Source organism: Taeniopygia guttata, chromosome 1A (genome assembly GCF_048771995.1).
Source record: "Taeniopygia guttata chromosome 1A, bTaeGut7.mat, whole genome shotgun sequence".
Taxonomy (NCBI): Eukaryota; Metazoa; Chordata; class Aves; order Passeriformes; family Estrildidae; genus Taeniopygia; species Taeniopygia guttata.
The window spans coordinates 5,892,402-5,916,210 of NC_133025.1; the positions used below are offsets into that span (position 1 = coordinate 5,892,402).

Genomic DNA, 23,809 nt, shown 5'->3' on the forward strand with positions numbered 1-23,809 from the left:
ACTTACTCTTAGAACATTTGGAGCCCAGAATAGTAATCTGTTGTATGACAAAATTACTGAGTAATTCTTGTTTGTGTAATGATGAACTTTGAGGTGTGTGTCAAATTCTCAAAAGCCTGGTTAGGTGATCAGCCTGGGTTGCTAGCTTGATTGACAAACTTTTGAGAAAGTGTCTGATCCCAGACATACTGGTTTGGTATTTTATTTGCAAATGATAGCACTGAATTTTGTGATCTAGTATTTGCAGTTATAGACTCACCAATACGTCCCATGACCAATGACACTGTTAATGTCTTGAACAAGATTGGTCTTGTTGATCTAATTTTCTTTTTTCCTTCTCCTTGCAAGTAGCCCTGTTGTGCTCCTGGGTGGGATTGTAAGCTGCTCTGTGACCAAATAAAATAAACAAACTTAATTGCCTTAATTTTGCTTTGCTTTTTTTCCTTTCAGTGGCTGCATCAACTGCTAATTCCACAGCTGGTGCGGCCATGAATTCTTTGACTTCTCTGGGTACTCTCCAAGGACTGGCTGGAGCCACTGTTGGACTGAATAATATTAATGCACTAGCAGGTACCGTAAACAGTGAGTATTTATTGCTGTGGTGGACAGCCTTCCCCAATAATCATGCCACAAAAACTATCAATTGCAAAGTGATAATATGATTTTTAATCTCTACACCAAATAAGGGGGTCAAGTTGATTTAGTTCCATACTACTACTACATATGTAGCTCTCTGGAGTCTTTTAGTTTCCCACAGTTTGTTCTACAAAGTGAATATACTTATGTCCCTGCATAAAGACTCCTCTTCTTGCAGTAAATATGGAAGGTAAAAGAATTGTCACCAGGGATTTGGGTTGTCAAGGTTGTAGGAGAGGCTCCTTTTTCATTGAGGGAGTCTGACAACAGGTGTATCAGCCCAGTGTACAAAACCTCACTCAGAAATGTAGTGCCACATTTCCTTTAAAACTTCTGTAAGAAATATCTAATTGACTTGAGAGCAACATGCTTTTAAAATGAAAGTCTTTTTAATTGGCAAGTGTAGGAGGACATGCAGTCAGTCACCTGTAATGCCAGAGCACACACACCTATCCTATGACATCTTAACAAATCCTGGCATCTCCTGCTAAAGTAGATGCCAGTAGTTGTTAGAACATTCTCCTTTGTCCTTAGCCTTGGTAAAGATTTTCTTGAAGAAGGAGGATTTCTTAAAATTATTGTTTCTGCTAGGATGACTTCACCTTTGCCTGTAACAGAAGAGATTTGCCCAGCTGCATTTTTCCCCCTCCCTCTTTTTATTCTTTAGCTGAAGTTGCTCCTTGCATTTCCTTTTGCAATGCAAGGAATCTATTTGGTCATTGCCAGTCCATGACCCATCATAATGTACCCTCAGGAATGGATGTCCTCCTCAGTATCTCTTGCTCACTCTGATGCTCTGCATGATGTCCTTTCTGTCACTGTTACTTGGCTGCTCACCAATCTTTTTGTTCTGTGATCTCTGGTTGGCATTGTTGGGAGCTGGGAAGGAAGGGGGCTTATGGATGTTCATGTAGTAATGTTGAATGGTTGCATGGGGTCTCGTGTAAAACAGGACTTGCTTCTGGCAAGGACATGTGCATTTCACAAAAAACAACCTCTTTGTAAGTACAACTCAAGGACAACTTAAGAAAAATTAGTATTAGGTCCCAAAATGGCAGATATTCATTTCCTTTCTTCTTATTCCATCAGTGTCAAAGCAAACCACATGGCATGCATAGAAGTCTAACTTACTTCCTCTCTTCTCATGAGCTGTTGTAGTAAGAAAGCTACCCTTTCATGAGTAAGAAACTCTTAAATGTCCTTTCTTTCTGATTGATAGTCATTGTGCTTCATTTGGTGTATAAAAAAATTACCATATCGGGAGCAAACTATGACATCCCACTCCTTCCCCTCAGCAAGCTCCAGGCACACTGGAGCACTCCAACATAATGTACCTCTTCATCAAAACCAAGAAGGAGTGAACCCTGTGAGCTCATTGTGTGGAAACCCTTCTGTTGCACTCCTTTTAGCACTCCTTGCTAGGCTGCAAGCAAAGAGTTTACATTTTCTAAGCAAGTATTTTGAGGTGATGTGTGTGCAAACTTACCTGCATGTGTCATTTGAAGTATTAATGATGTAGTCACAACCTGGTACCAAATTTCAGTTTGTTTTAAGTCACCATTGCTTCCGTGGACTTGTACTGTCAGTGACTGCAGTCCTAAATATTCTTCATGCTTGTTTCTATGGATATATGTATAGTGCTTACAAAATGTATGTGAGTATGTCTGTCTATGTATATAGATACTTGAGAGAGAGCTAAAGAGGGGAAACTACTTCCTCGTGATACAGCTCAGCATTAGAGCACTTTAAAAGGGAATTTGATTATCACTTTCTGGTACTCATGATGCTGATGGTAGTGAAGCATTGCTCAAATTACAACAACCTCCCCTATTTTAATGACAACCTGGGGCTTTTCCTGATGACCATGTCTGACTCAGTCATGCACACTCAAACCCACCTGGGAGATTGCCTTTGGGAAACCTCATGTTCAATAAGTCTGAGGCTCCACACTGACATGGCTTTTACCATGGTCATAAGCAAGCCCATAAAAAGTAATCACTGGCCATGGACATTCCTGAAGTAACTGCAGCGAACTGGGAATTGAGTGACCTGCTTCTAGCTGGGGAATTAGAAAATCCAAAGCACAGATCAAGCAGAGCTTAACCCAAAAATTAATCAGAAGGTGGCACTGGGCTTGGGTGTTGATTTATATAGAGGTTTGAAGAGATGCTCTTCTGCCTAAGCCAAGTCCTGCCCTGCACGTGAGAATCACATGAAGAATGTCTTCCACACTGAGCTCACTAGAAGACTTTCACCTGTTTTCTCAGTCCTGGCTGGGTCTGTGAAAAGATGCCGTGCTATGGAGGTTGATAGTGCTGTCATTCTAGAGAGAAGCATTTTAAAAAGATGTCTGGAGGCCTTAAATAAAGTGGAGTATGGTAAGTTTAGGTGTCTCCAAGGTTTTGGCAGCAGTTTTACCTAAGTGTGGGGATTTAGTCTTCTGTCCATTATTCTTGAAGCACCTAAAACTAAATGGCAAAACATTAGACTCTCTGCTTTGAGCATGTAAATTTAACAAACCTAAGTACCAAAAAGAATTATGAATTATGAGGAAAAATAAGTAAAGAGGGAGGAAGTGACCCTTTGCAATTAAGAACAAAGACATACTTTCAGGATACTGGATAGCCCTGGCACAGGATTTGTGTGTGACCCCAGGGCAGTAACTTAGCTTTTTTTGCCCCCTTATTTACATCTGTAAAACAGAGATAAAACTATTCATGACAGATTTGAAGGTGCTTGAAAAGCACTTTGAGAGACCTTTGGACTTGCCAAGCTTTGTTGCTTTTGTTTTATGTAGAGAAACTCAGAATAGTAGAAGGCCATAGATGAGAGGCTCCAAAAGGTTATTTCACAGAAGGGAGGAAGGGACCAGAGTTCAGTGTGTGACTGAGCTGCATTGATAGAGATAATAAAGAGATGGCAGAGATGCAGCTGGGCCTTGCAGATTTCATAAAAATCATAAAACAGAGAAAGTGTTGGGTGCTTTCTGCAGCTGTGTTTTGCTCAGGAGGGAGGTGTATGCCACCCATGGGCTGTGCAGGAGTAGCTGTGCCCTTCCCAGGAGCAGTGCTGTGGGCTGGGTTGTCTGGCTGATGGCTGATCTGGAAGTGCTGGGTGGGAAGTGCTATTAATTCCAGGGAAAAGGAGGGGGAGGATGCTGCCCACTGCAACACAAAGCATGTTTATCTAATAGGCCAATGACTCATGAAAGATAACATGGTATCCTAATGCTACTTCTGTTATCAAGTTATTTCAACACCCTAATAAAAAGAGAGATACAAGCTGCTTTATCAGGAGCCTTTAGTTTAACATTCCTGTGTGTACATCCATGCAAGCAGTGACACAGACCTAAGCACAGAACAGCAGAGCAGGCAACAGTCAGCCTCAGGATAGAATTATTATTAGTAGTAATATTTATTTATACAATAATATATTTTATATTGTACATTTATTATAAAAATATTGTTTATATAGTTTTTGTTATTATTACTGTTATTACAATATTTTGAATGTGACTCTTGTCACACCCCCTCCTGAACTGGACAGGAGAGAGAAAATATAACAATAGGTTTGTGAGTTCAGGTAAGGGCAGGGAGAGATGACTTGCCAGGCAGAATACTCCTGATTTGGGGAAATTAGTTTCATTTATTACCAGTCAATTCAGAGTAGAATAATGAGAAATTAAACCAAATCTTAAAAACACCTTCACCCCACTCCTACCTTCCTCCCAGGCTTAACTTTATTCCTGAATTCTTCACCTACTGTCCCCAGTGGTGCAAGAGGACAAGGAATGGGGGCTGCAGTCAGTTCATCACACATTGTTCCTGCAGCTCCTTCCTCCTCAGGGGTGGAATCCTCACACTGCTCCTCTGCTCCAGCATGGGGTCACTCCCACAGGAGAGAGCTCTTCACCTGCTCCTTCAATGTGGGTCCCTTTCTACAGGCTGCAGCACTCCACAGATTGCTCCAGTGTGGGTCAGTTCCATAGCACTTCCCTTCAGGAAAAGGCTGTTCCAGAATCACAAGTACTGACAGCAAACCTGCTCCAGTGCAATCCTCTCTCCACAGGTCCTGCCAGGAGCACTGCCTTCCTGTGGGGTCACAGCTTTCTTTGGGCATCCACCTGCTCTGGTGTGGGCTCCTCCACGAGCTGCAGGTGGATCTCTGCTCCCCCGTGGACCCCCATGTGCTGCAGGGCACAGCTGCCCCACCACGGGCTGCACCAGGGGAATCTCAGCTCCAGTGCCTGGAGCAGCTCCTGCTCCTCCTTCTCCCTCGACCTGGAAGAGCTGTTTCTCTCACACATTCTCACTCCTCTCTTCTCTAGCTGCAGTTACCATTGCACAGGGTTTTTTCTCCTCCTTTACCAAGTTAACCTCGGAGGTGCTACCACTGTCACTGATGGGCCGTGGCCAGCAGCAGGTCCATCTTGGAGCCATCTAGCATTGGCTCTGTAGGAAGTAGGGGAGGTTTCCAGCAACTTCTCAGAGAAACCACCCCTTTATCCCCCCCACTACCACCCAAACCCAATACAGTTTTATAACTGGAACCATTGTACAAGAAATATCCAGGTCTGTTGAGCTCTGACAGGGATTTTTGTTCAAAGCAGTGGCAGCCAGTTCCTCCCATCAGGGTACACTGATGCTCTGAAGTGGGGTGGAGGGGAAAGAGAAGTCTTCAAAGTGAGACATTTTATTAAGGAAAGGCTAAGAATATCACATCTCTGTCAAGTGTTTAGTCACACAAATTATAGTAAGATCAAAAGGTATAATTTATGCAGTACAATTCTCTTAATTGGCACAGAGTCTGGTGGAGCCAAAAAGGTGCCACTTGAGCAATTGTCCTGATTATTGGAGACTCATAGGAATATGCTTTCCAAATCTACATAAGAGGCAGAAGGATACTGGGGTCAGCATCTTTATCCTCCTCTGTCAATGCTGGATAATTCCCTGCAGTATTCTTCCTGTACCTAAATTACACATGATAAGGTTTCTGCAATCTTCCTTGAAGATTGTTTCTCAATCAAATAGATTTCATTATTAATTTACTATAAAGTGTCCTCTGCTTAATTTCCCCACTTTTCCCCAATTTACATAACCCTTATTATTGCTCTGAAATTAAGCCCTTTCCTTCTCTTTACTGTTCCTCTCTTTGGGATCTTAATATGACACTACCAGTCACATCTTCACCCACCATTTTACCAACCAAAACATTAGACAATTCCTAAGAAATGATTGCTGGTGATTCTGGGTGCCCCCCCCTCTCCCCCCCCCCATTTTTCTATGTACCTCTATGGGCCTGTTAAGTCCTTTAAGTTGTTTGTGAGCTGTTCACCTAGCACCTGGGGAGCTGGGATGGCTAATTGGGCAGAAAATATTCTCTGAGTCTTAGTCCTGATGTACTCTCAGTGCTCAGGTTGACATAGGCTGGATGTGTGGAAGATGAGCAGGGCTCTGAACCCTGCCACACTTTCAACTTCCAACAGCAAATTCACTTTTTCTGGAATTTCTGAAAGACATGCTAGCGCTGTGAACTTCAACATAACTCATTTTGGAGTCATGCTGAGCAATAGAAGCAGAGGAGGGAACCTGTAGCTCAGGAGTTTGTCCACCATCAAATCAGAGTAGTACAACTCCTTATGCAGCCCACACTGTTTGCATGGATGAGGGATGTCATTTTCTGCACAGCTAGCAATCCCATCTGAAATTTCCTCTTTAGCAGCTATCCCAGTTAAATTACTCTGCTACTTATCAGGATCTAGAATTGCTGTAAGTTAAAAAAAAAGTGACTCTTCTTCCCTTGTGAAGAAAAACATTGCTAGAAATAAATGCTTTTGTTTCTTTATGAAAAATGCCTAGTCTGGATGAAGTATTTTTAGTCACTCTGGGTGTGCTGTTGTTCATCTCTTGTGGAGTGACTGAAGTAACTAGAGGAGGGGTGGAAGCAAGTGAGCGTCACAGTCCATCTTTTTACCACAAGCTTAGAGGGACAAAGTCTGTAATTGTAGAGGGTTATAATAGAATCATTTAGGTTGAAAAAGACCTGTTTTAAAATGCAGTTAATCAGGGTTCTCTGCTTACTCTGTATAAGCAAGACACTTGTCATCTGGTGTTGTCATGGCTGTTGCTGAAGACTGTGGTCAGAGAGAGCGGCTTTTCTCACAGACTGCTTTTTCCACAGACAAGGACGCAGGTCAAATAGGTCCCACACTGCCAGCCTCAGACACCCACAGCAGAAGCACAGGTGTCAAGGAGGATGAGCAGAGAGGCTCTCAGGAGCACGGAGCTGTAGTACTTGCCAGTAGCAGGCTGCATGCGAGTCCATTTGACTGTGCAACCCTTGTGCTGAAGTGACCCTGATGCCAAAGTCGTGTTTCTTTGTCCTCAGTCCCATTTGGTGACGTGCCGAGCTGCATGCACTGCTGTCGTCGTCAGTGTCGTATAATACCAACGACTTTCGGAAAGCACTAATGAACAAGTGCAATTTCTTTTCTCTATTGTTGGGTTTTTTGTAAAGTTGCTCAAATGCTCTCAGGTATGGCGGCCCTGAACGGAGGACTCGGCGCAACTGGCCTGACGAACGGCACGGCCGGCACGATGGACGCGCTCACCCAGGCCTACTCAGGAATCCAGCAGTACGCGGCCGCCGCGCTGCCCACCCTCTACAGCCAGAGCCTGCTGCAGCAGCAGAGCGCCGCGGGCAGCCAGAAGGAAGGTAAGTGCCCACGCCAGCAAACCCAGCCCAGGCGCTGCCACGCGGCTCTTTCCTCCTGGAGGCTTCGTGGAAAGCCTCAGGCAGTCTAATCCGTGATTTCTTCTTCATCCAGTTTTCTCCTGCCTGCCATTGTGAACTTCTAATGTGTCACCTTCTTCTTCTGTCTAATGTGTTTCATTTTCAGCCATTTGTCCAAGTTATACTTTGCCACCCATCCCTTCCTTATATAAAAGCATTTACCAACTACCATATAAAAAGGCGCCGCTAACAAAAATCATCCCTCCGCGGATGCAATTTTGTCTTCTGGTTTCCATTTTCTGTCATAGTGGAGTTAATCTGATTAAGGTTTTGAGCTAATGACAAGATCCGTTTTCACTTTGAGTGGTTCTTCGCTTAATTGTGGGTCTTGTGAGGAAGCTGCTAAGTGAATGATTGCCTCCCTCTCCCTACACCAACAGCAAATAAACCTCAGGAAGTTATTGCTAAGAATAAATGAATACTAATTACAAGGTGTTTAGGAAAATGAGGCTACCCCTTTCCCCTCTTCCGTTCCCCTTCATGCTTCCCAGGCATTTTCAGGGGGGTTGTTTCTGTTTTCATTGCTTTCTCCTGTCCTAATTTCCAGCTAATTCTACAAAGACAGGAAAATACTGCATGCTTTCTAAGACTGTATCTATGTTGTCACTACTGCTCTTGCCAAGGATAAGCTTTGGAAATAAATCTAGTATAATATCCTCAAGAGAAATCTTTTTTATCCTCTTTTGAAATAGTATTTTGTACTGTTATGGGATGTGTTTCTTAGGAAGACAAATTTGGCATTCCCCCAGGTGGTTATTGTATAGCAACACTGGAGTTAAAATGTATATTTTCTCTCAAATGTTTCCTTCGTTTGCTGCTAAGAGCTTGAATTATTTAAAATGAAAAGGGATTTTTTTTTTGTTTTTTCCATATTTTTTGTTTTCTGCATTTATCTTTCACCTCAGGCCCTTTTGTCTGTGACAATAGAGCATTTGACACCAGAAAAAAATTGTTTATTTGGAGTCATTGCAAGATACATAGTGAAGGCTAGCTTGATTTTTTTTTCTAGCTATTTTAATTTTTCTGTGTTCAGAAACATTCAAATCAACTTTAGGCTTATTTTTTTGTTTTTATGAATTGCTGGCATCCTTTTTAAAACACAGTGTTTTGTTATATATCTTGTATCTGTTAGTGGGTAGTTAAGTCAAGTGAGTGAATTCCACTACTGAATACTGATAGCAATGTTTTGTCTCTTACCATGATTTCTGATGGAAGAGTCTAGAGTGGTTGAGGATAAACAAGTACCAGAGAAAAATGCTATAAAAATATTAAATGCTGAAGCACAGTGAACTGCCTTGTGCATATGCTCTTAAATATTATTTAGCAATTTTTTTCCCCTATTATTTAAAAGAGCATTATTTGCTGGAAATGATAATTTACTTGTGACAAGAAGAAAAAGTTCCAAGTGACAAGTTTATTTCATCTTTTTTTTTTCCTGCCTCCCCAGAATTATTTTTTTTAATCTAATTCATTTATCTACTTCTTTTGGGCAAACTTTTTACCTTTTCCTTCAGGCTGAGAGAGAGCAGCCAGTCTTATTCTGTGTAGGAGAGGTGAGGCTCTGTGGCTCTGTTGCTGAAGAAGATCTGTAAATATCATGAGCGCTTTCCTCTTCCTCTCCAGAAAACCAAAGACATCACATCTGAGCACATTTATGTTCAATTAAGCAAGGGAATAAGTAATCAGGCTAGTCTAGGTGTGGTTTTAGCAGAAATGCTTGTTCCGTTTGTGTACCACTTACACTGCTGGAGCCTGCATGGAGGCCACATCTGGCTCCATCATATATCACACTCTTCCTGGCATCCATTGCTCCTTTCCAGTGTGTTGCTACTGAGCTAGGGGAAAAAAATAACCTATCAGCACTAGGATGAATGTTTTAACTTACACCTTTAATAATAAATATCTCAAACTTTTTCTGTAATGAAAAATATTCAAAGCACCTTTGAGTTTACACCTTTGTTTGCAAACTGAACTAAGTCTAAAGCCACTTAATTGCAACCCAACTACTTCATTTTGAACTTCTTTAAAATAGTTGTTTTACAAAGCTTCTTCCAGAAGATAGATCTTTCTATGGGGGAATTTATATTTAAAAAAAAAAAAAAGCTCATTTTGAAATTAGTCGCTACAAATTTAATTCTCAATGTCTTTTTCTCACTGACTTCACTGACTTTTAAGTCACAAGGTGTGCTTCTTACTATTTTTATTCCTATCTGCACCATTTTCTTGCCTTTTGCGTTTAAATCTGTGGTACTCAAATCTGAGCTCACCTCCTTCCCTTTCCATAAGTTCCTGCAACTGGAATTAAACTGACAAACCCATGCAGGTGTTGGAAGCAGCATAGGACTCCTTGTGGAGTTCTTGGAGCATTTTGAGAGCCAATACATTCTGTACCTCTTTTCCTAACCTTAATTATACTGAAAGACACTCATGTAAATTGAAGAAAGAGGATGAATTTAACTACTTCTGTAGTAGAGTTATGAAATAAACACTTTTCAAAGTAAACACTTTTCAAGATGGGATGCTCTCAAGAGCTGCATTTCAGCTGTGCTTCTTTGATGATCCACTTGCTTTTGTTCCTTCAGAGTTAGAAAGTGAAATGCTTTCTGACCATCAGCTTCAGTAAGTATTATGGAAAAACAGATTAAATGTAGCACTTGTAATAGCTGTTTTCATACTTCTTTTTTCTCTCTTTTTTTTTTATTTTCCTAAAGGTCCAGAAGGGGCAAACCTCTTTATTTACCACCTCCCCCAGGAGTTTGGAGACCAGGACATTCTGCAGATGTTCATGCCTTTTGGAAATGTTATCTCTGCTAAAGTCTTCATTGACAAACAGACCAATTTAAGCAAGTGCTTTGGTATGTCAAATTTAATAAATCCAATACTAAAAGCCACATGCACTATACTGAAAAGGGGCCAGGAAAGAAAATTAACAACAATGTGAGAAATGTCATGCTGGAAAATCATTCCAAAAATAATAGACTGTTAATCCTCAAATGAGCAGGAAGATGCACAGACAAACTACTTCTAACTAAAAATTGGATATGAAAAAAAAACAATAATAATCTTCCAGTCTGACATCTCGCATGAATGTGTCAAGTACATGAAACTAATTACACCCTGTGTGGGGGAATGTCATTTAGTATACTATTAAATTGCCTTATTATGGATACCTAATTATTCTCTATTGTATAGCTGAGCCACTTAAAAAAAGCTCTATGTTTAACCCATTGCTTCTGCATTACAGGAATTTCTTTCTTCTGAATTAAGTACAAGATTTTGCAATTTGTGACTGAATGGTGTGTACATGTAGTTCAGAATATTCTGCAGACAGTTGATGTCTAGATATGCAGCTCCAGCTGTTGTGGGTGGGTTCCAGTGTGTTCTGGAAAGTGGCATCTCCCTTACCTTAGGGCAGGGATGAAGAGAGCCTCACAAGATCAGTGTCAAGTTTCCCAGAAAATACTATGAGCTGTCAGAAAATTAGATCACAGCAGAGGAGGAGATGATGTGTTGGTATAAAAATAGTTTTAGGGTTGATTAGGAGATCTGATGTCTTTGGAATAGCAGAGATGCACCAGTTCAGTGCTTTGATGGAGTGGAGCAGAGAATGTGAGTGAGTGGTAAACTTTTGGGGCATTGATCTAATAATTATGGTCTTATACAAGACACAGAGAGGATTTAGGGGGAGGAAGGAATCTCTTAACCATGAGTTTTGCAAAGTTTGATACAAAATACTGGAATTTTCTTTAAAGTGGCAATTCTTTACCAAAGTAATGGGCCTGTATATATGACAAAAAGGGATTGGACAGTACACTTGGAAATTTGATTCAGTTCACAGAAAGAGTGTAACATTCTGTCTGCATTTTCCCACAGTCTTTAAGTTCATTTTTGAAGCATTCAGCTCTTTAGGCTTTACAAAAAATTATTCATATCAAGACCAGTATAGTTCAGCCTGTGTCTGCAATGGGTTAAAGCAGTCCCTGAGGCTCTTGCAAATTTGAAAAGTGGAATTGAAATGGACTCCCCCATTGATCTGGAGCCAGTTCTGTTAGTATGTTGAGGGTTACAAAATCGTTGTTGAGGTCTCCAGGAATCCTGATGAAAAGACAAATCAAGCTATGTTAATAAAAATGCAGCAATTGTGGTGACTGCTGAAAGAATGTAAATCAGTTTGGGCAGGTGGCTCAATTCATCAGATCGTTTCCCACACTTGCTTTTTGTGCATTTTCTTTTACTCTTTGATTACTTTCTTACACATGTGCCTGGGTTTGTGGGACACAGTTGCCTAACTCAGTAATGCACCAAAGTTATCTTCTTTAAGGGAAAGTGGAGGTGTCGACACCAAGCGGATGGAGGAATCCTCTGTCTTTTTCGTTTATCAGCTTTCACTGATATTTCCATTTCTCAGTCTTCCTTCCCAGATATTCTGCTACCAGGGAGGGAGCTCTGCTTTGAAAACAAAAAGTAGAAGTGACAGATGAGGCTGAGTTTTCTGATTCAGTGGGTGACTACTTGGTGATGCTGCAAATCACAGGCAAAGCCAGAATTAGTCCTGCTAGCTTAATGTACTGGCATAGTCTGCATGCACCTCCTCAGCTTTATTAGCAAGAATTGTCTATTTTTTGTTTTGGTCCTATACTTGTGTTTCAAAAAGCCTTTTTTTTTTTTTTTTTCCTGTTCTCCCACCCAAAAACTACAACAATACTGCAGCTGAAGAACCCATTACTCTGCTGAATCATTAATGGTCACTGCTCTTGGTATAGTTTGAGTTTGGGGTTTTTTTTTTTATTTGTTGGTTTGGTTTGGTCTTTTTGCCCCTAGTAATTGTAATTGTAATAATTTGCACATGCTTAGGGCTCCCTACTCTGGAGTTTCCAATCTCCTGCCCAAAGGAGGAGGAAGTCAAATTACAGACAAGAACAGGTTGAACATCCAAAAGGTGTAAAGATTGTCCAAGTCTGTCTGGCAGAAATGGGAAGGTTTATTCTGAGTGAGTGATAGACAGTGATGAATCTTTATGCAAAACTGCTTCACAAAATGAAAAATTCCCTTTCTTTGCAGAAAAAGGACTTAGGCATATTTTATTTTCTTGTCCAACCCCAAATGAATGCTCAAAGGATTAAATGGTGATGAGGATGACAGGACAGTGTTTACACCTGGAAGTGCTCTTCCATGAGTTCTCACAGGCTCCATGGGCTTTAGTTGATTCAGCAGACAAAGGATTTCACTCTTCAAGCTTATCTCTTGCCTTTCATAAATGTTAGAATAAGAAAAATGAGATCTGTAAGTAAGGCATAGGAGGAGGGACCCAGTTACATCAGTGCAGAAATGCAGTCAGCCTTTTAGCAAAATTGTAACTTGAATGATGAAAATTATTTATTCCGATTATAGAGATACCCAAAGATCTAAAACAAAAATCAGAATTGTTATGACAGGATCTTTAAGAATTAATAAGAAACATCATTCCAACTTCATGTAACCTGTAGTTTAAAAATCAGACAAAAAATGATGAATGGGTCCAATCAGAAAAATTAAAATAAAGGGAAGAAATTCTAGATTCCTCAGTAAAGCTTTATAAATGAAGATTCTCAATAAGGAAGATGGGAGTGTAACAAGCTAATGCAGGTATTGCTTTCTGTGTAAAGAGACAAATCGTGAATCGGAACAACTGAATTGAGAGGGGCTGATGCCAGCAGTGTGCTTCCTTCTCTTCATTCACCATCCACAGATGCCAAGTGACTAGTTTAGATCACTTGCTTACTTTTCAGCTGGATAAAACTAGGTACAAAGGAAAGGAACTACAGTGATGATAAGTTCATAGCAGTAATATGCACTAAAGGGAATAAAGTGAAGGTCAGGATAGCTGTAGAGGGAAATGCTGAATTGTTAAGGTAGGTAGGAGTAGCTGCACCTCAGCAGTGGAGCATCTGCCTGGACAGTGCTACAGCTGCCTCCCAGCTCGTGCTAGTTCCCTTTGCTATCCCTGAGCCAATCCTAGAGCCAGTGGAAGGAGACACAGGACACAGAGCTAAGGTAATGATTGGAGTCATGTGAACAGACATGATCTCCTAGAACCAAATAGGGGAAAGGAAGAAAGGAAGAGAGTGATGAAGCTCCTCAGGATTTGGAAAAAAATTTTGGCAAAAAATTTAAGAGGGAATGATCTCAGGGAGGAAGTGAGAAAGTGGCAAGAGTTACTAAAACCAAGGAAGATATGGAGGAACATTTATTATCCCTTAAGGAGGCAACAAATAATCAACCACAGGACAATATGGATAGAGCATATTGGCTTTGGCCAGGAGAATGTCTGCAGAAGTTTAAGTGAGAGGTGGTTTTGAGTGGAAGGAACAGAAGTTGGCCTGAGTTGTCAGAGTCTTAAATAGTTTGGTGAAGTTGATTTAAGGTGAAGCCAAGGATGATCTATGAAGGAGAACAGCTGGACAAGGATACCTTGATAAGGGGGGAAGGTTTTATGCTGCGGGGAAAGCATTGTAACACTGACTCTACAACTGGAAGAAGGCAGCAGTGCAAGAGCCATAAAGGATAGGTTAAAGTAATGGTAAAAATAGGTTATGAACCCAAGTACACAGACACTAAGCACAAATTAATGAAGCTGATTGAGGAAAGACAGGCACTGAGAAGCCCGTGTGTTAGGACTGAAGACAAAGTGTGTGGCATCCATGCTTTAGGAGAGTGAAGGGATATATGTTAAGGCAAATTCAAGTGGAAAGAAGAGGGAGCATTTCAAAGCAGATGCATAGCAGCAGGCTGAGTGCAGTAATAATTAGCCCAAGCTGAGGCAGAGCAGCAGTTAGGTGAGCTTTGCAATTACAAGTGGGAGGCCCAGATATGAAAATGAACTTTGAGCTTCCAGAATCAGGGAGATTTGAATATATTATGAACAGAACATTTTCAGTCTCCCAGGGAAAAGAAATCTGAGCCAGGCCAGCCGTTCTGAATTACCCAAGCAAGCATTATCCTCCTAGTTAGTGCTCACATGCGAGAAGCAGATCTTGGAGTTCTCATCAAACCCTACCATTGTCTTTATGATGCTGCTTAATTTTGATGTTTGCATACTCCTTTGGGGACCAAGCGACTAAATGAACTAACATTAAGGTACCCTGAGATCTTGAACTGGAAGGAGCTGTAAAATTACAAAATATTAATATTGCAACTGTCCTAGGCTGAGCCCAAGGAGATGAGTGTTCCATAGCACACATGAACTCACACCCAGGTGTGCCAGTGGGTTTAGGCAGTTTGGGGGTTGATTCTGTAACCAGGCTTGCTGTTTCAGCTTCCCTTTTGCAGACTGGCCTAAATAGCACTTCCTAATAGACTGGGAGGCGTGTAGATACTACACTGAAAAGTGTTACAGTAATAAATATCTTCACTCTCTAAGGTAGGTATATAAATAACAAAATGGAAATGCATTGCGCCAAAATTGGCCAACTGCATCCCAGCTAGTAAAGAAATATTATAAACGTAAAGAGGATGGAAGGAAGGATTATAAACATAAAAGGGAAACGGGAGAAAATGGGATATGAAGTGTGATCAAAGAACTAATTGAAAGCCGGGTGAATGTGTCAAATAAATAGCAATCATAAAATTCGAACAAAACGCCTTCTGACATTTGTTCTAACCTAGAGCTGACTTTCTCTCCCACATGTGTTCTGTGTCTCGCAGGTTTTGTTAGCTATGACAATCCGGTCTCTGCACAAGCTGCTATCCAGGCTATGAACGGCTTTCAGATTGGCATGAAACGCTTGAAGGTTCAGCTGAAACGCTCCAAAAATGACAGCAAACCTTACTGATCTTAACCCCAGATGCTTACTGCTCTTATTTTAGCTTTCTTAGGGTAAGTCCCAACAGCAAACCTGTCCTCTGCAGGGGGGTTAAGAAAGAACATAGAGCCAACCTTCACCAAGGGACAGTTATTTTTACAGTTACCACTTCCATCTCCCCACTTGTCCTTACTGCACTTGGCTCCCATTTCCTCGCCAAGTAATTACTGAGTTGTGTTACTGTATTTTGTTTTGCAGCATAATTTATCTCCTTTTCGAAACAAAAATAAACATCTTGAAATTCCAAACAGCACACACACACACACACACACACAAAAAAAAATGTGCAATTTAACTCTGTGAACCCTGGTGCCATTAGCACACAATAAAAGTTGTTTTCTATGGATGGATCGTATTTTACCAGGGTGGCACCAGCAGTTTATAGGTTAAACAAAATGGCCTCATGCCAGTTGAAGCACTTATTTTGCAACAAAAATTGAAATAAGTCTTTCCACTACATCAACTTGTTTTTTGAGAAGATCTGATTTTTTTTCGGTTCAAATCAACGTATTGTTATATATTAGTCTGATTTTACACTGGTCGTCTTTATATTTCATTTTTTTTAAGTTCTTGGTTTTTTGGAAAGGATTAATGTAAAAAAGATTTAGAGATCTGTTTCTAAAGCTACAGGGTTTAAAATAAAAAAAAATAAAATAAAATGAGTGACAATACTTGATGTTTCTTGAGAGATAAATTTAATAATAATAAAAAAAAGAAAGCCACAGGCCTGTAAATTTTATTTGTAAAAAGCATTTCTATTTTTATACAAAATTTTTACTGCCTCAGAAATAATGGAATTTATTTATTGCCTATTGTTAACTTATTGGATACCTAAAGAGCAGCTCTCTATGCTAGCTAGATCCTTTGAAGTAGTCTCTAGAGTAATTGTGCCAAGAATGGGCTCTTTTTCACTGTTGAACCCTCCACCCTTTGCAGTTCATGCTTTTATCCTCTTGTTTGTATTTGTCTGGTTATTTTGTTCGTAGTTTCCATTACCTAGTTTAAAGTTCAGTTGTCTGACCCTTTCCCTCCCACCCCTCTCCCTGTACCTTTCTGTTACATTTGTAGAAACTGGTTCTTTCCTCTCTTTTCTCCCCAAAGAGGAATCCATTCTTTCTGACTCCTTTCAGATGGATTCTTTTGGGGCTCCATTGTGTTCTTGTTGGCAAGTATTGTAAGTTAATGCAAATTATGTGAACAGCTCATAGGCTCTACTGATAAAAGATTTGCATTAGATTTCTCCTGCACCCATAAAAGTGATTTTGTTTGTGCTGCATAGATTCTGTGTAACTTTTTTCCTCTTCCTTGTTTTTTCCCTAGACATCTCCATGCCCGTTAGCCCATCGTTTGCCTAGCATGTCCCTGTGGCGTCTCAAAAAAAAAAAGTTTCATCGTCCCGTCATTGTTTCTGATGTCTTTCTGACCTCACATCATATTTGGTTCTCCTACTGACCTAGTTTGACCTTTGAAATTTGCATGTGACCTCATCTAGCTATGAATTCTGGGAAGTCAATGTGAAAAAACATTGCTGCATTCATGCAAGACTGAAATTTATTATTAGATAAATTAATGATAGGATTTAAAAACAACCTGTGGCAAAATGTTTTTTCTTTCTTTCCTTTTTTTTCTTTTTAGTTTTGGTTTTTTGGTTTTCTTCTTTCCTTGGAATTTTTGTTTTGTTTTGTTTGGGTTTTTTGTTTTGGGTTTTATTCTTGGTTGATTTTTGGTTTTGTTTTTCTTCATTTCGTAAAAAAAAAAATAAAAAAAAAAAACAGACTTGAAAGTATTATACAGGGATTGGCATTCTGCCTGGTCACTGGTGACAATAGCAATATGTGTCCAGAGGCACAGAATGTTGGTTTCTAACAGACTACTTCCAAAACAGTTTGAGAAATAAAACTGTCTGATTTTAAGTCTCTAGAGGTCTGTAATAGTTTTTACATTTTTCAGGCAGTGTAAAGTTTTTTGATAAGGCCATTTTAGGTGGCTCACTTTCTCATTAAAGTATATATATAGAACCACTTTTTGTAGATTAGTATAAGAAAATATTTACCCTGTTTTAGGGCAAATGCTACCTATTTGTGTCACCTTTTGCTGAACTGACTCACAGTTAGACAATCCATGGTTTAATGCACATGAAATTACCTATATTTTATACTGTTTCAATGTACAGAAGAAAGGTTACTGTAAAATGTGTTACGTTGGTGCTTCTGTGAATTAAGTTGTGGTTTCATCATGAGTCTTATGGTCTTAAGTGTTCTATGTTTATAAAAAGACAAGTTTAAAATTGGTTTACTTGAACAACAAGAACAAAAAGAAGATTCAAAAAAAACACAAAAAAAAAGTTGTTTGCTTAAAAAAAAATAATTTCATGTGAAAATGAAAAAATATTCCAGAATAAGTTTGTGTTGGCTTGTGACGCATTGATGTCATTTTTTTATTGTGAACAATTTAGGTGTGTTTGTGTTCAGCAAAATGTGATCAGTTTTTCTTTTAAAGAAAAAAAATCAGTGAAACTATAGTGCCAAATTCCAAAGGTACTTTCTTCCTAGAGCTTCAGTGTGTTTCTTGTGTGAAGTAATTTGATAACATGGGTATTTTATTATGTGTTTTGTATAAATCCCTAATATTTAAAGAAAAAAAGAGGTTAAAAAGTTTGTTAACTTGCTATCCTGTGGTCTTGTTGCCTGAAATTGTTATTGTTTGTTATTTCTCTTTGATGTTTTTTGTAAAACATTGTATAAGTGCCCATGTTTCACTTTTTTAACCACTCTGCACACATCAATGCTGTGAAAGCAAACCTCACTATGTATTTTCTTCATATTGTATGGAAACCTCTAAGGTGAGAAAGTTTTGAACTTTTAACCCTTTCCACCCAGAGCTGTCTTGAGTGTTAATACCTTTTATACATTCACCATTTTGCTGTTTATTTTTATATATATATCTATATCTATAAATATATATATACTTAGTTTTTTGTGGTTTATTTAATACATGGTTGAAATCAGAACAATGCACAGGGCAGATCTGAAGGACAAAAATATTTTACTGCTGTCTAAATTTCTTCTGTATCTATAACTAAAATTATTTAAAACCGTAATTAACTTGTGGTTTTCCTTTTTAGATTTTGGGGATTTTGTCTTTTCTTAAAGAGCTTTTAATATGCTGCTGGAATATGCTATTCAGTATTAATAAAATAAAAGAAAAAGAAAACAATTCTTTAATTATCTATTGTATGACCCACTCCCAGCCAGGAGTGGTCAATCCACCATTTGAAAACCTTGAGGAGAAAAAAAAAAAAGAAGAATAATAATATTTTTGTAATTTAAATAAATGAATTTTTGCTTAAATCAGATGCACTAGATCTTCCTGGGTGAAAATTCAGTGTGCACTGCAGTTAAACTACTTTTTATGGATAAAGTTTACATACACTGTAATGTTTGGTGTTATTTGCCATTATTTGTCACGGCAATATATTGGCTTACTCCTGCAGACACTCGTTCAGAGAGGAGTGACTTTACTCATACCCATGGTCCATGGGAGTATCTGTGTGACTGATGTGGGTGTTTGCTGGAGGAAGCTCTTTGTAAGGAGCCAGAAAAGAGATGCTGGTAGCCCTTTTCACTGCCTTGTAAGTCTGATTGGGTTGCGTTCCTACTACACAAACAGTGACCAACAACCAAATTCGGTTCTTTGCCACCGGTTCAGCAAATTCATTGCCAATCCAATGTGTGTGAGCAGCAGTACCTGCTACAGGTCATAAAGTGCCATAACTTCTTCCACCTCCTAGTTCTATCTGGTTATATCTGAAGCCACCTAAAATTAAAAACGAAGCCCTATATGAGCAACATCAGCTGGTGCACTCTTGTCTCTCATCCCCAACTTAAATGCTTCTTTATGTAGAGCCCTGGGATGGAAAGGACTAGCCTCTAGTGATGCAAAAAAAGTTTCCTTCTTATAGCACATGCACTTATAAATAAATGATCTATACTTTTCTCACATTTTTACTACTGCTGGGGCCTTCCTACACCCTTTGAGGGCTATTTTGTACTACTTGCAGCAATTGTGCGTATTCAAAGTATCATCTCACGTACGTTATATTATATATATGTACATATATATATATATAATATGAGATCATCATTTGGATTGTTTAGAGACTGTTTCACTAATTTTTCTCATTGTACCCACCGTCTAAATTTCCAAAGTTTTTGTAGATGCCCTGGTGTGTCCTGTGGGTTTTCCAGTCCGGTTAGAGCGGTGATGCCTCTGGTCCTTGGGCAGAATAACTCAACACCAGACTGCCCTGAATTACTCCACAGGTCATTGGCATAGCAGTGGGAGACAAGGAATTTTTCTGTACTTCCAGGCAACTGAGATGAGTCATTGCTTAGAAAAGTGTCCATCTCTGGAAAAAAAAAAAATTAAAATTTGAAAACAAAAAATAAAATTTAAATACAAAACCAAAAACCCAAGCAAACACCTCCGGGGAGCCAAATTATCTACCAGTTCTTTTCAAAATAATGAAAGGAAAAAGCTGCAAGGGTGCAAGGGCCTAATAAGAGAGGAAGTAAAACAAGGGAAATTGCTTTACAAAATTCTAATCAAAAGACTAGACTAGTTGCTTTATCAAACAAATTAGCTAATTGCAATGAAATGGCAGTCCTCAAAGGAGTAACAAGTTCATCTTTCTTTCACCATAGGGGTTACAGTTCCTTGGCTTGTGCTACTCTGGAATCATTTTACTGTTTCTGTTTTTATTATCTTAAGTGCTAATTAACAAAAGGAAAAAAATATCCTGTAGTTTCATTACCTTTTTGGATAATGTCATACAAAAAGAAAAAAAAAAAACAAACCTATGTATTTGTGTTTTTTTCGTGCTGTGGGAATTGTTGTTTGTAGATTAATAATACTATCATTTTGTTTAGAATTACAAACTAGTTTTTAAGTATTGTCTGAGAAAAGCCAAAGTTAATGCAATCTAGTGGAAACTGTAAGACCATTTGAGTATTGTTTCTGTTTTATTGATGCATTTGGATTTTGTTGTTTGATGGAATTTGAGCCAAAAAAAAAAAGAACAAAAAAAAGGCAAAAAAAAAAAAAAAGCAAGGCTTTCCTATTTCTACAACTTGATTGTACTTATGCATTTTGTACCAGTGGAACTTTTTATACTGGAGATTAAAAAACAAATGGAAATTTTTGTGGCTTACTCTCGTGGGCCCCCTCGATCATGACTGATTTTCAAGTTTGATTTCTGGACGGTAGAAAGAGAGTTGGTTTTGTTTTGAGAATTCAAAACTTTGGCTTGATTTCTTTTTTTCCCTTTGCTTATATCTAGTGTTTAGAATTTTGTCTTAACAAAAGCGGTAAGTTTCACTTTTTATTCTGTATCGTGCAGTTACACAATAAGGTAATTAGAATTAGGAGTACTCGGTCACTTTGCGTGGATAAATGTATTAGTTAAAACGTTAGGGGTTTGCTTTTTTGCTGTTTAGATCAGAGTTTTTTCTGATTCTTCTGTCCTCATTGTGAACATAACCGTGTAGTTGAAACAGTCAGACTTATTTTTGTAACGTATGTTATTGTGTGATGCAGTTTTTTGCTTCTGTCTCCAATATTAAACCATTTTCCTAATACTTGTCTCTCTACTTTGTGTGTTGTATTGTTGGTGGTCATTCTGTGTTGGTAATACATCTGCACACCTCACTGTTTCACGTGCCTGTTTTTTTTTTTTTTTTTCTCTATTTGTTGGTTGTGTACAAAAGATACAGTCGATTCCACCTAAGTGAATAGCTGATTGGGGGGCAAAAGAGGATTTGTACATTTTAGACATTTTCTGGTTTCTTTGATTTTTTTTTTTCTCTCTTCCTCCCCCTAGTCATGCCTTATCACTTGGATAATCTCTTGGAGCAGGAAGCATTTTAAATGAGTTTCCTGCAAAGTCCTATTGAAGGTAGCTTTTGTTAGCCTTCAAACTGCAAACCTTCTGCACACAAACACAGAAGACACCTGAAAAGATTTTTTTTTTTTGGTGGCATTTCAGTCAGTCTGGGAAATGTGGATTATGGAGATAATTCCTTCCTAGTTGTTAAAAAAAAATAATACTCTGCCACTACGTTGCAGAAGCATATGAAACATTCAAGAAAAGGAGGATATAGCCTTGGGATTTTTTCTAAACTGCACAATAATCTGATGGCATATGGCGTTAGTCAGACTCTCCCTAGAAACAAATCATGTCTTAACTAGGGCTGAGACAGCCTGCAAAATCTTACCAGGTGATCAAGCTTGTTATGTGCAGTTGTACATGTAATACTTTTTAAAATATAACAAAATCCAACTGAGCACAGGAAGACTTTCTACTAAAGCCAGTGGAAGTAAAAAAATAAAATTAAAAAAAAAAAACAGGAGAAATAAATGATGGAAAAAAGATCCTCCATTGTTCCAATGGATGATACTTTTGCTGTGGGCTTACAAAGCAGATCATTCTCAGCATTGGCTGATAGTATTACACAAACCTCAAAAGGGACTAAAGAAATACCATAGCACTTTTTTTCTCATTATTTTTTACACTTGGCTCTTAGCTTTTTTATTCTTTCCTATATATTTTTCCTCCTCACAAGATTCTCTGCTCTCCCCCAACCGGTGTCTACCACAATGAAATAAAAGCTGCAAAAGAAAAATCTATGTTTGCTCCGGTTTACAGAAAGTCTCTTCTCTCCTCTGATCGCAGATACAAACCTTACAATTTGGAGAGGGGGGGAAACAAAACAAAACAAAACAAAACCAACCAAACCAAACCCAAGGAGGAGAGAGAAGCACTGGTGAGTGCTCTCTGGAATTCAAGCCATACGCCCCCATCCCTTTCCTTTGTCCCACTTTCTGTGATGCTCAGGAATCGAAGACCACTTAAAAGTGCTCTTATGAGACCCAAACGACACTCCTCCCTCTTGTCTCCTCTCCCCTGGTCTTTCTGGCGCTCTGGCTTTGGCTCACACACACACACAGCCCCATCAACACCGTCTAACAAGGTCCTGGCGCACTGGGTGTATCCGTGTGGTGTCAGCAGCAACGTTGGTTCCCGCCTTTGGAAGACTTTTGAAATTTTCTGGTGGCTTGTGAGTTGGCCTGGTTGTTACTGCTCAATCTATTTTTCTGATTTTTTTTTTTTCCTCCTTTTTTTCACTTTTCTGTTTCCATGAGAAGCAAACAAGTCATGAGTCTGGAGCCCCCAGTGAGCTCCAGTGCCTTCCTGAAGGGTCTGTAATGAGAGGTCAGGGGTCCAAGCAGCTCTAGGTTTAACCTAAAACCACAGGAGCCTGTAGCAGACAGCCCAGGCAGGAAAGCAGAACCCGATGGCCAGACTATATCCTGGGTCTTTAACACCTCTAGAGTTTATGATCTCGATTTGGATAATTTTGACACCAGTGGATTCAGTTAAGTAAGTCTTGACTTGCATGATGGATAAATCAGAATTGCTCTCTGGGGTTTTTTAGCTTGCTGTGGATGTTTTCTTTTTTTTTTTTCTTTTCTCTTTTTTACCTCCAAACTTGGTGTTAGGAAAGAAACTAGAGCTTTGTGAAGGGTCTTTTCTTCCAAAAATACAACTGAAAAAAAAGACTTATACTGCAGTTAGGTTTCTTTTAAATACTCAGGGCTGAAAGATACAGGGTTTTCTTTCTTTTTTTTTTTTTTTTTTTTTTTTTTTAATTTCAACAATGGGGGAAAAATGAGTTCCTTAAAGCAATGCAGCTGAACAGTTTGTCCTGCTTAAACACATGCTTTTAATTTCAATTATGTAAGGCACCTTGCAGTGTTAGCAAAATGTCTTCTTTGTTAGCTATATGTGTATCGCCATGGGAAATTACCAAACTGTCACAAGACTCGCTGATTAAAGAATAGCCTGCCAGAGTGTGTGTGCCTTTGCCCAGTGTGACTCTTAGGTATTAGGCTAAGGAAAACAGTTTAACAAAATGTAGTGTGAATCATTCCTGATAAGTGAATAAAGCATTGTGACCAAGCAATCAGATTATTCACTTATCAGGAATCGACTGTACTGATAGTTTGCCTGATCGTTTTTGTTCCTCATCTCTGTTGTAGTTTCACTACTTTGCTGTGTTCTGTTTTTTCTCTCATGCTCTTAGTAAAATCACTGGGAATATCCCTTCGTGTGATCATGAAACGTGCTACTGAGTAACAAATAAAAAAAAATTTAAATATAAAAATGATATCTTAACAAAATCTATGCACTTGCTATCAGGAACACAATACTGGATGTGTCTTATATATATTGAACTATAATAGTATTCGATTTCTTAAATAAAGCTTAAGAAAGGATTCTGTTGTCTGTAAAATTTTATGAGCATTAAATGGAACAAAAAATGTTTCTAGGATTGGGCGCTTTTTGTTATATGAAATCTTCCTGGGTATATGATCTTTAACCATGCCCAGGCAAATGTTAATTAATTCGCTTGATATTTCATTAATAATGGAGATTTTGAAAATTAGGCTTACTGAAATCTGGGGGGAGAAAAAGTCTTGCC

At 39.0% G+C, this 23,809-nt stretch overlaps 1 protein-coding gene across 22 annotated transcripts in view; it reads left to right on the forward strand.

Moving 5' to 3' along the window:
• CELF2 (CUGBP Elav-like family member 2) overlaps positions 1–23,603 on the forward strand; it is a 544,814-nt gene extending 521,211 nt beyond the window's left edge. For 7 of the 22 annotated variants that reach the window (XM_072923958.1, XM_072923961.1, XM_041713747.2 and 4 more), the window contains 4 exons: positions 451–570; positions 7,153–7,350; positions 10,140–10,283; positions 15,112–23,603. In XM_072923958.1, the coding sequence (XP_072780059.1) occupies positions 451–570; positions 7,153–7,350; positions 10,140–10,283; positions 15,112–15,239 (590 nt within the window). In that variant the 3' untranslated portion in view covers positions 15,240–23,603. Of the gene's footprint in view, positions 1–450; positions 583–7,152; positions 7,351–10,139; positions 10,284–15,111 lie in introns of all 22 variants that reach the window. The other 15 variants (XM_072923957.1, XM_030263720.4, XM_030263712.4 and 12 more) reach the window with 6 other exon arrangements.
• Positions 23,604–23,809: the final 206 nt, after the last annotated feature.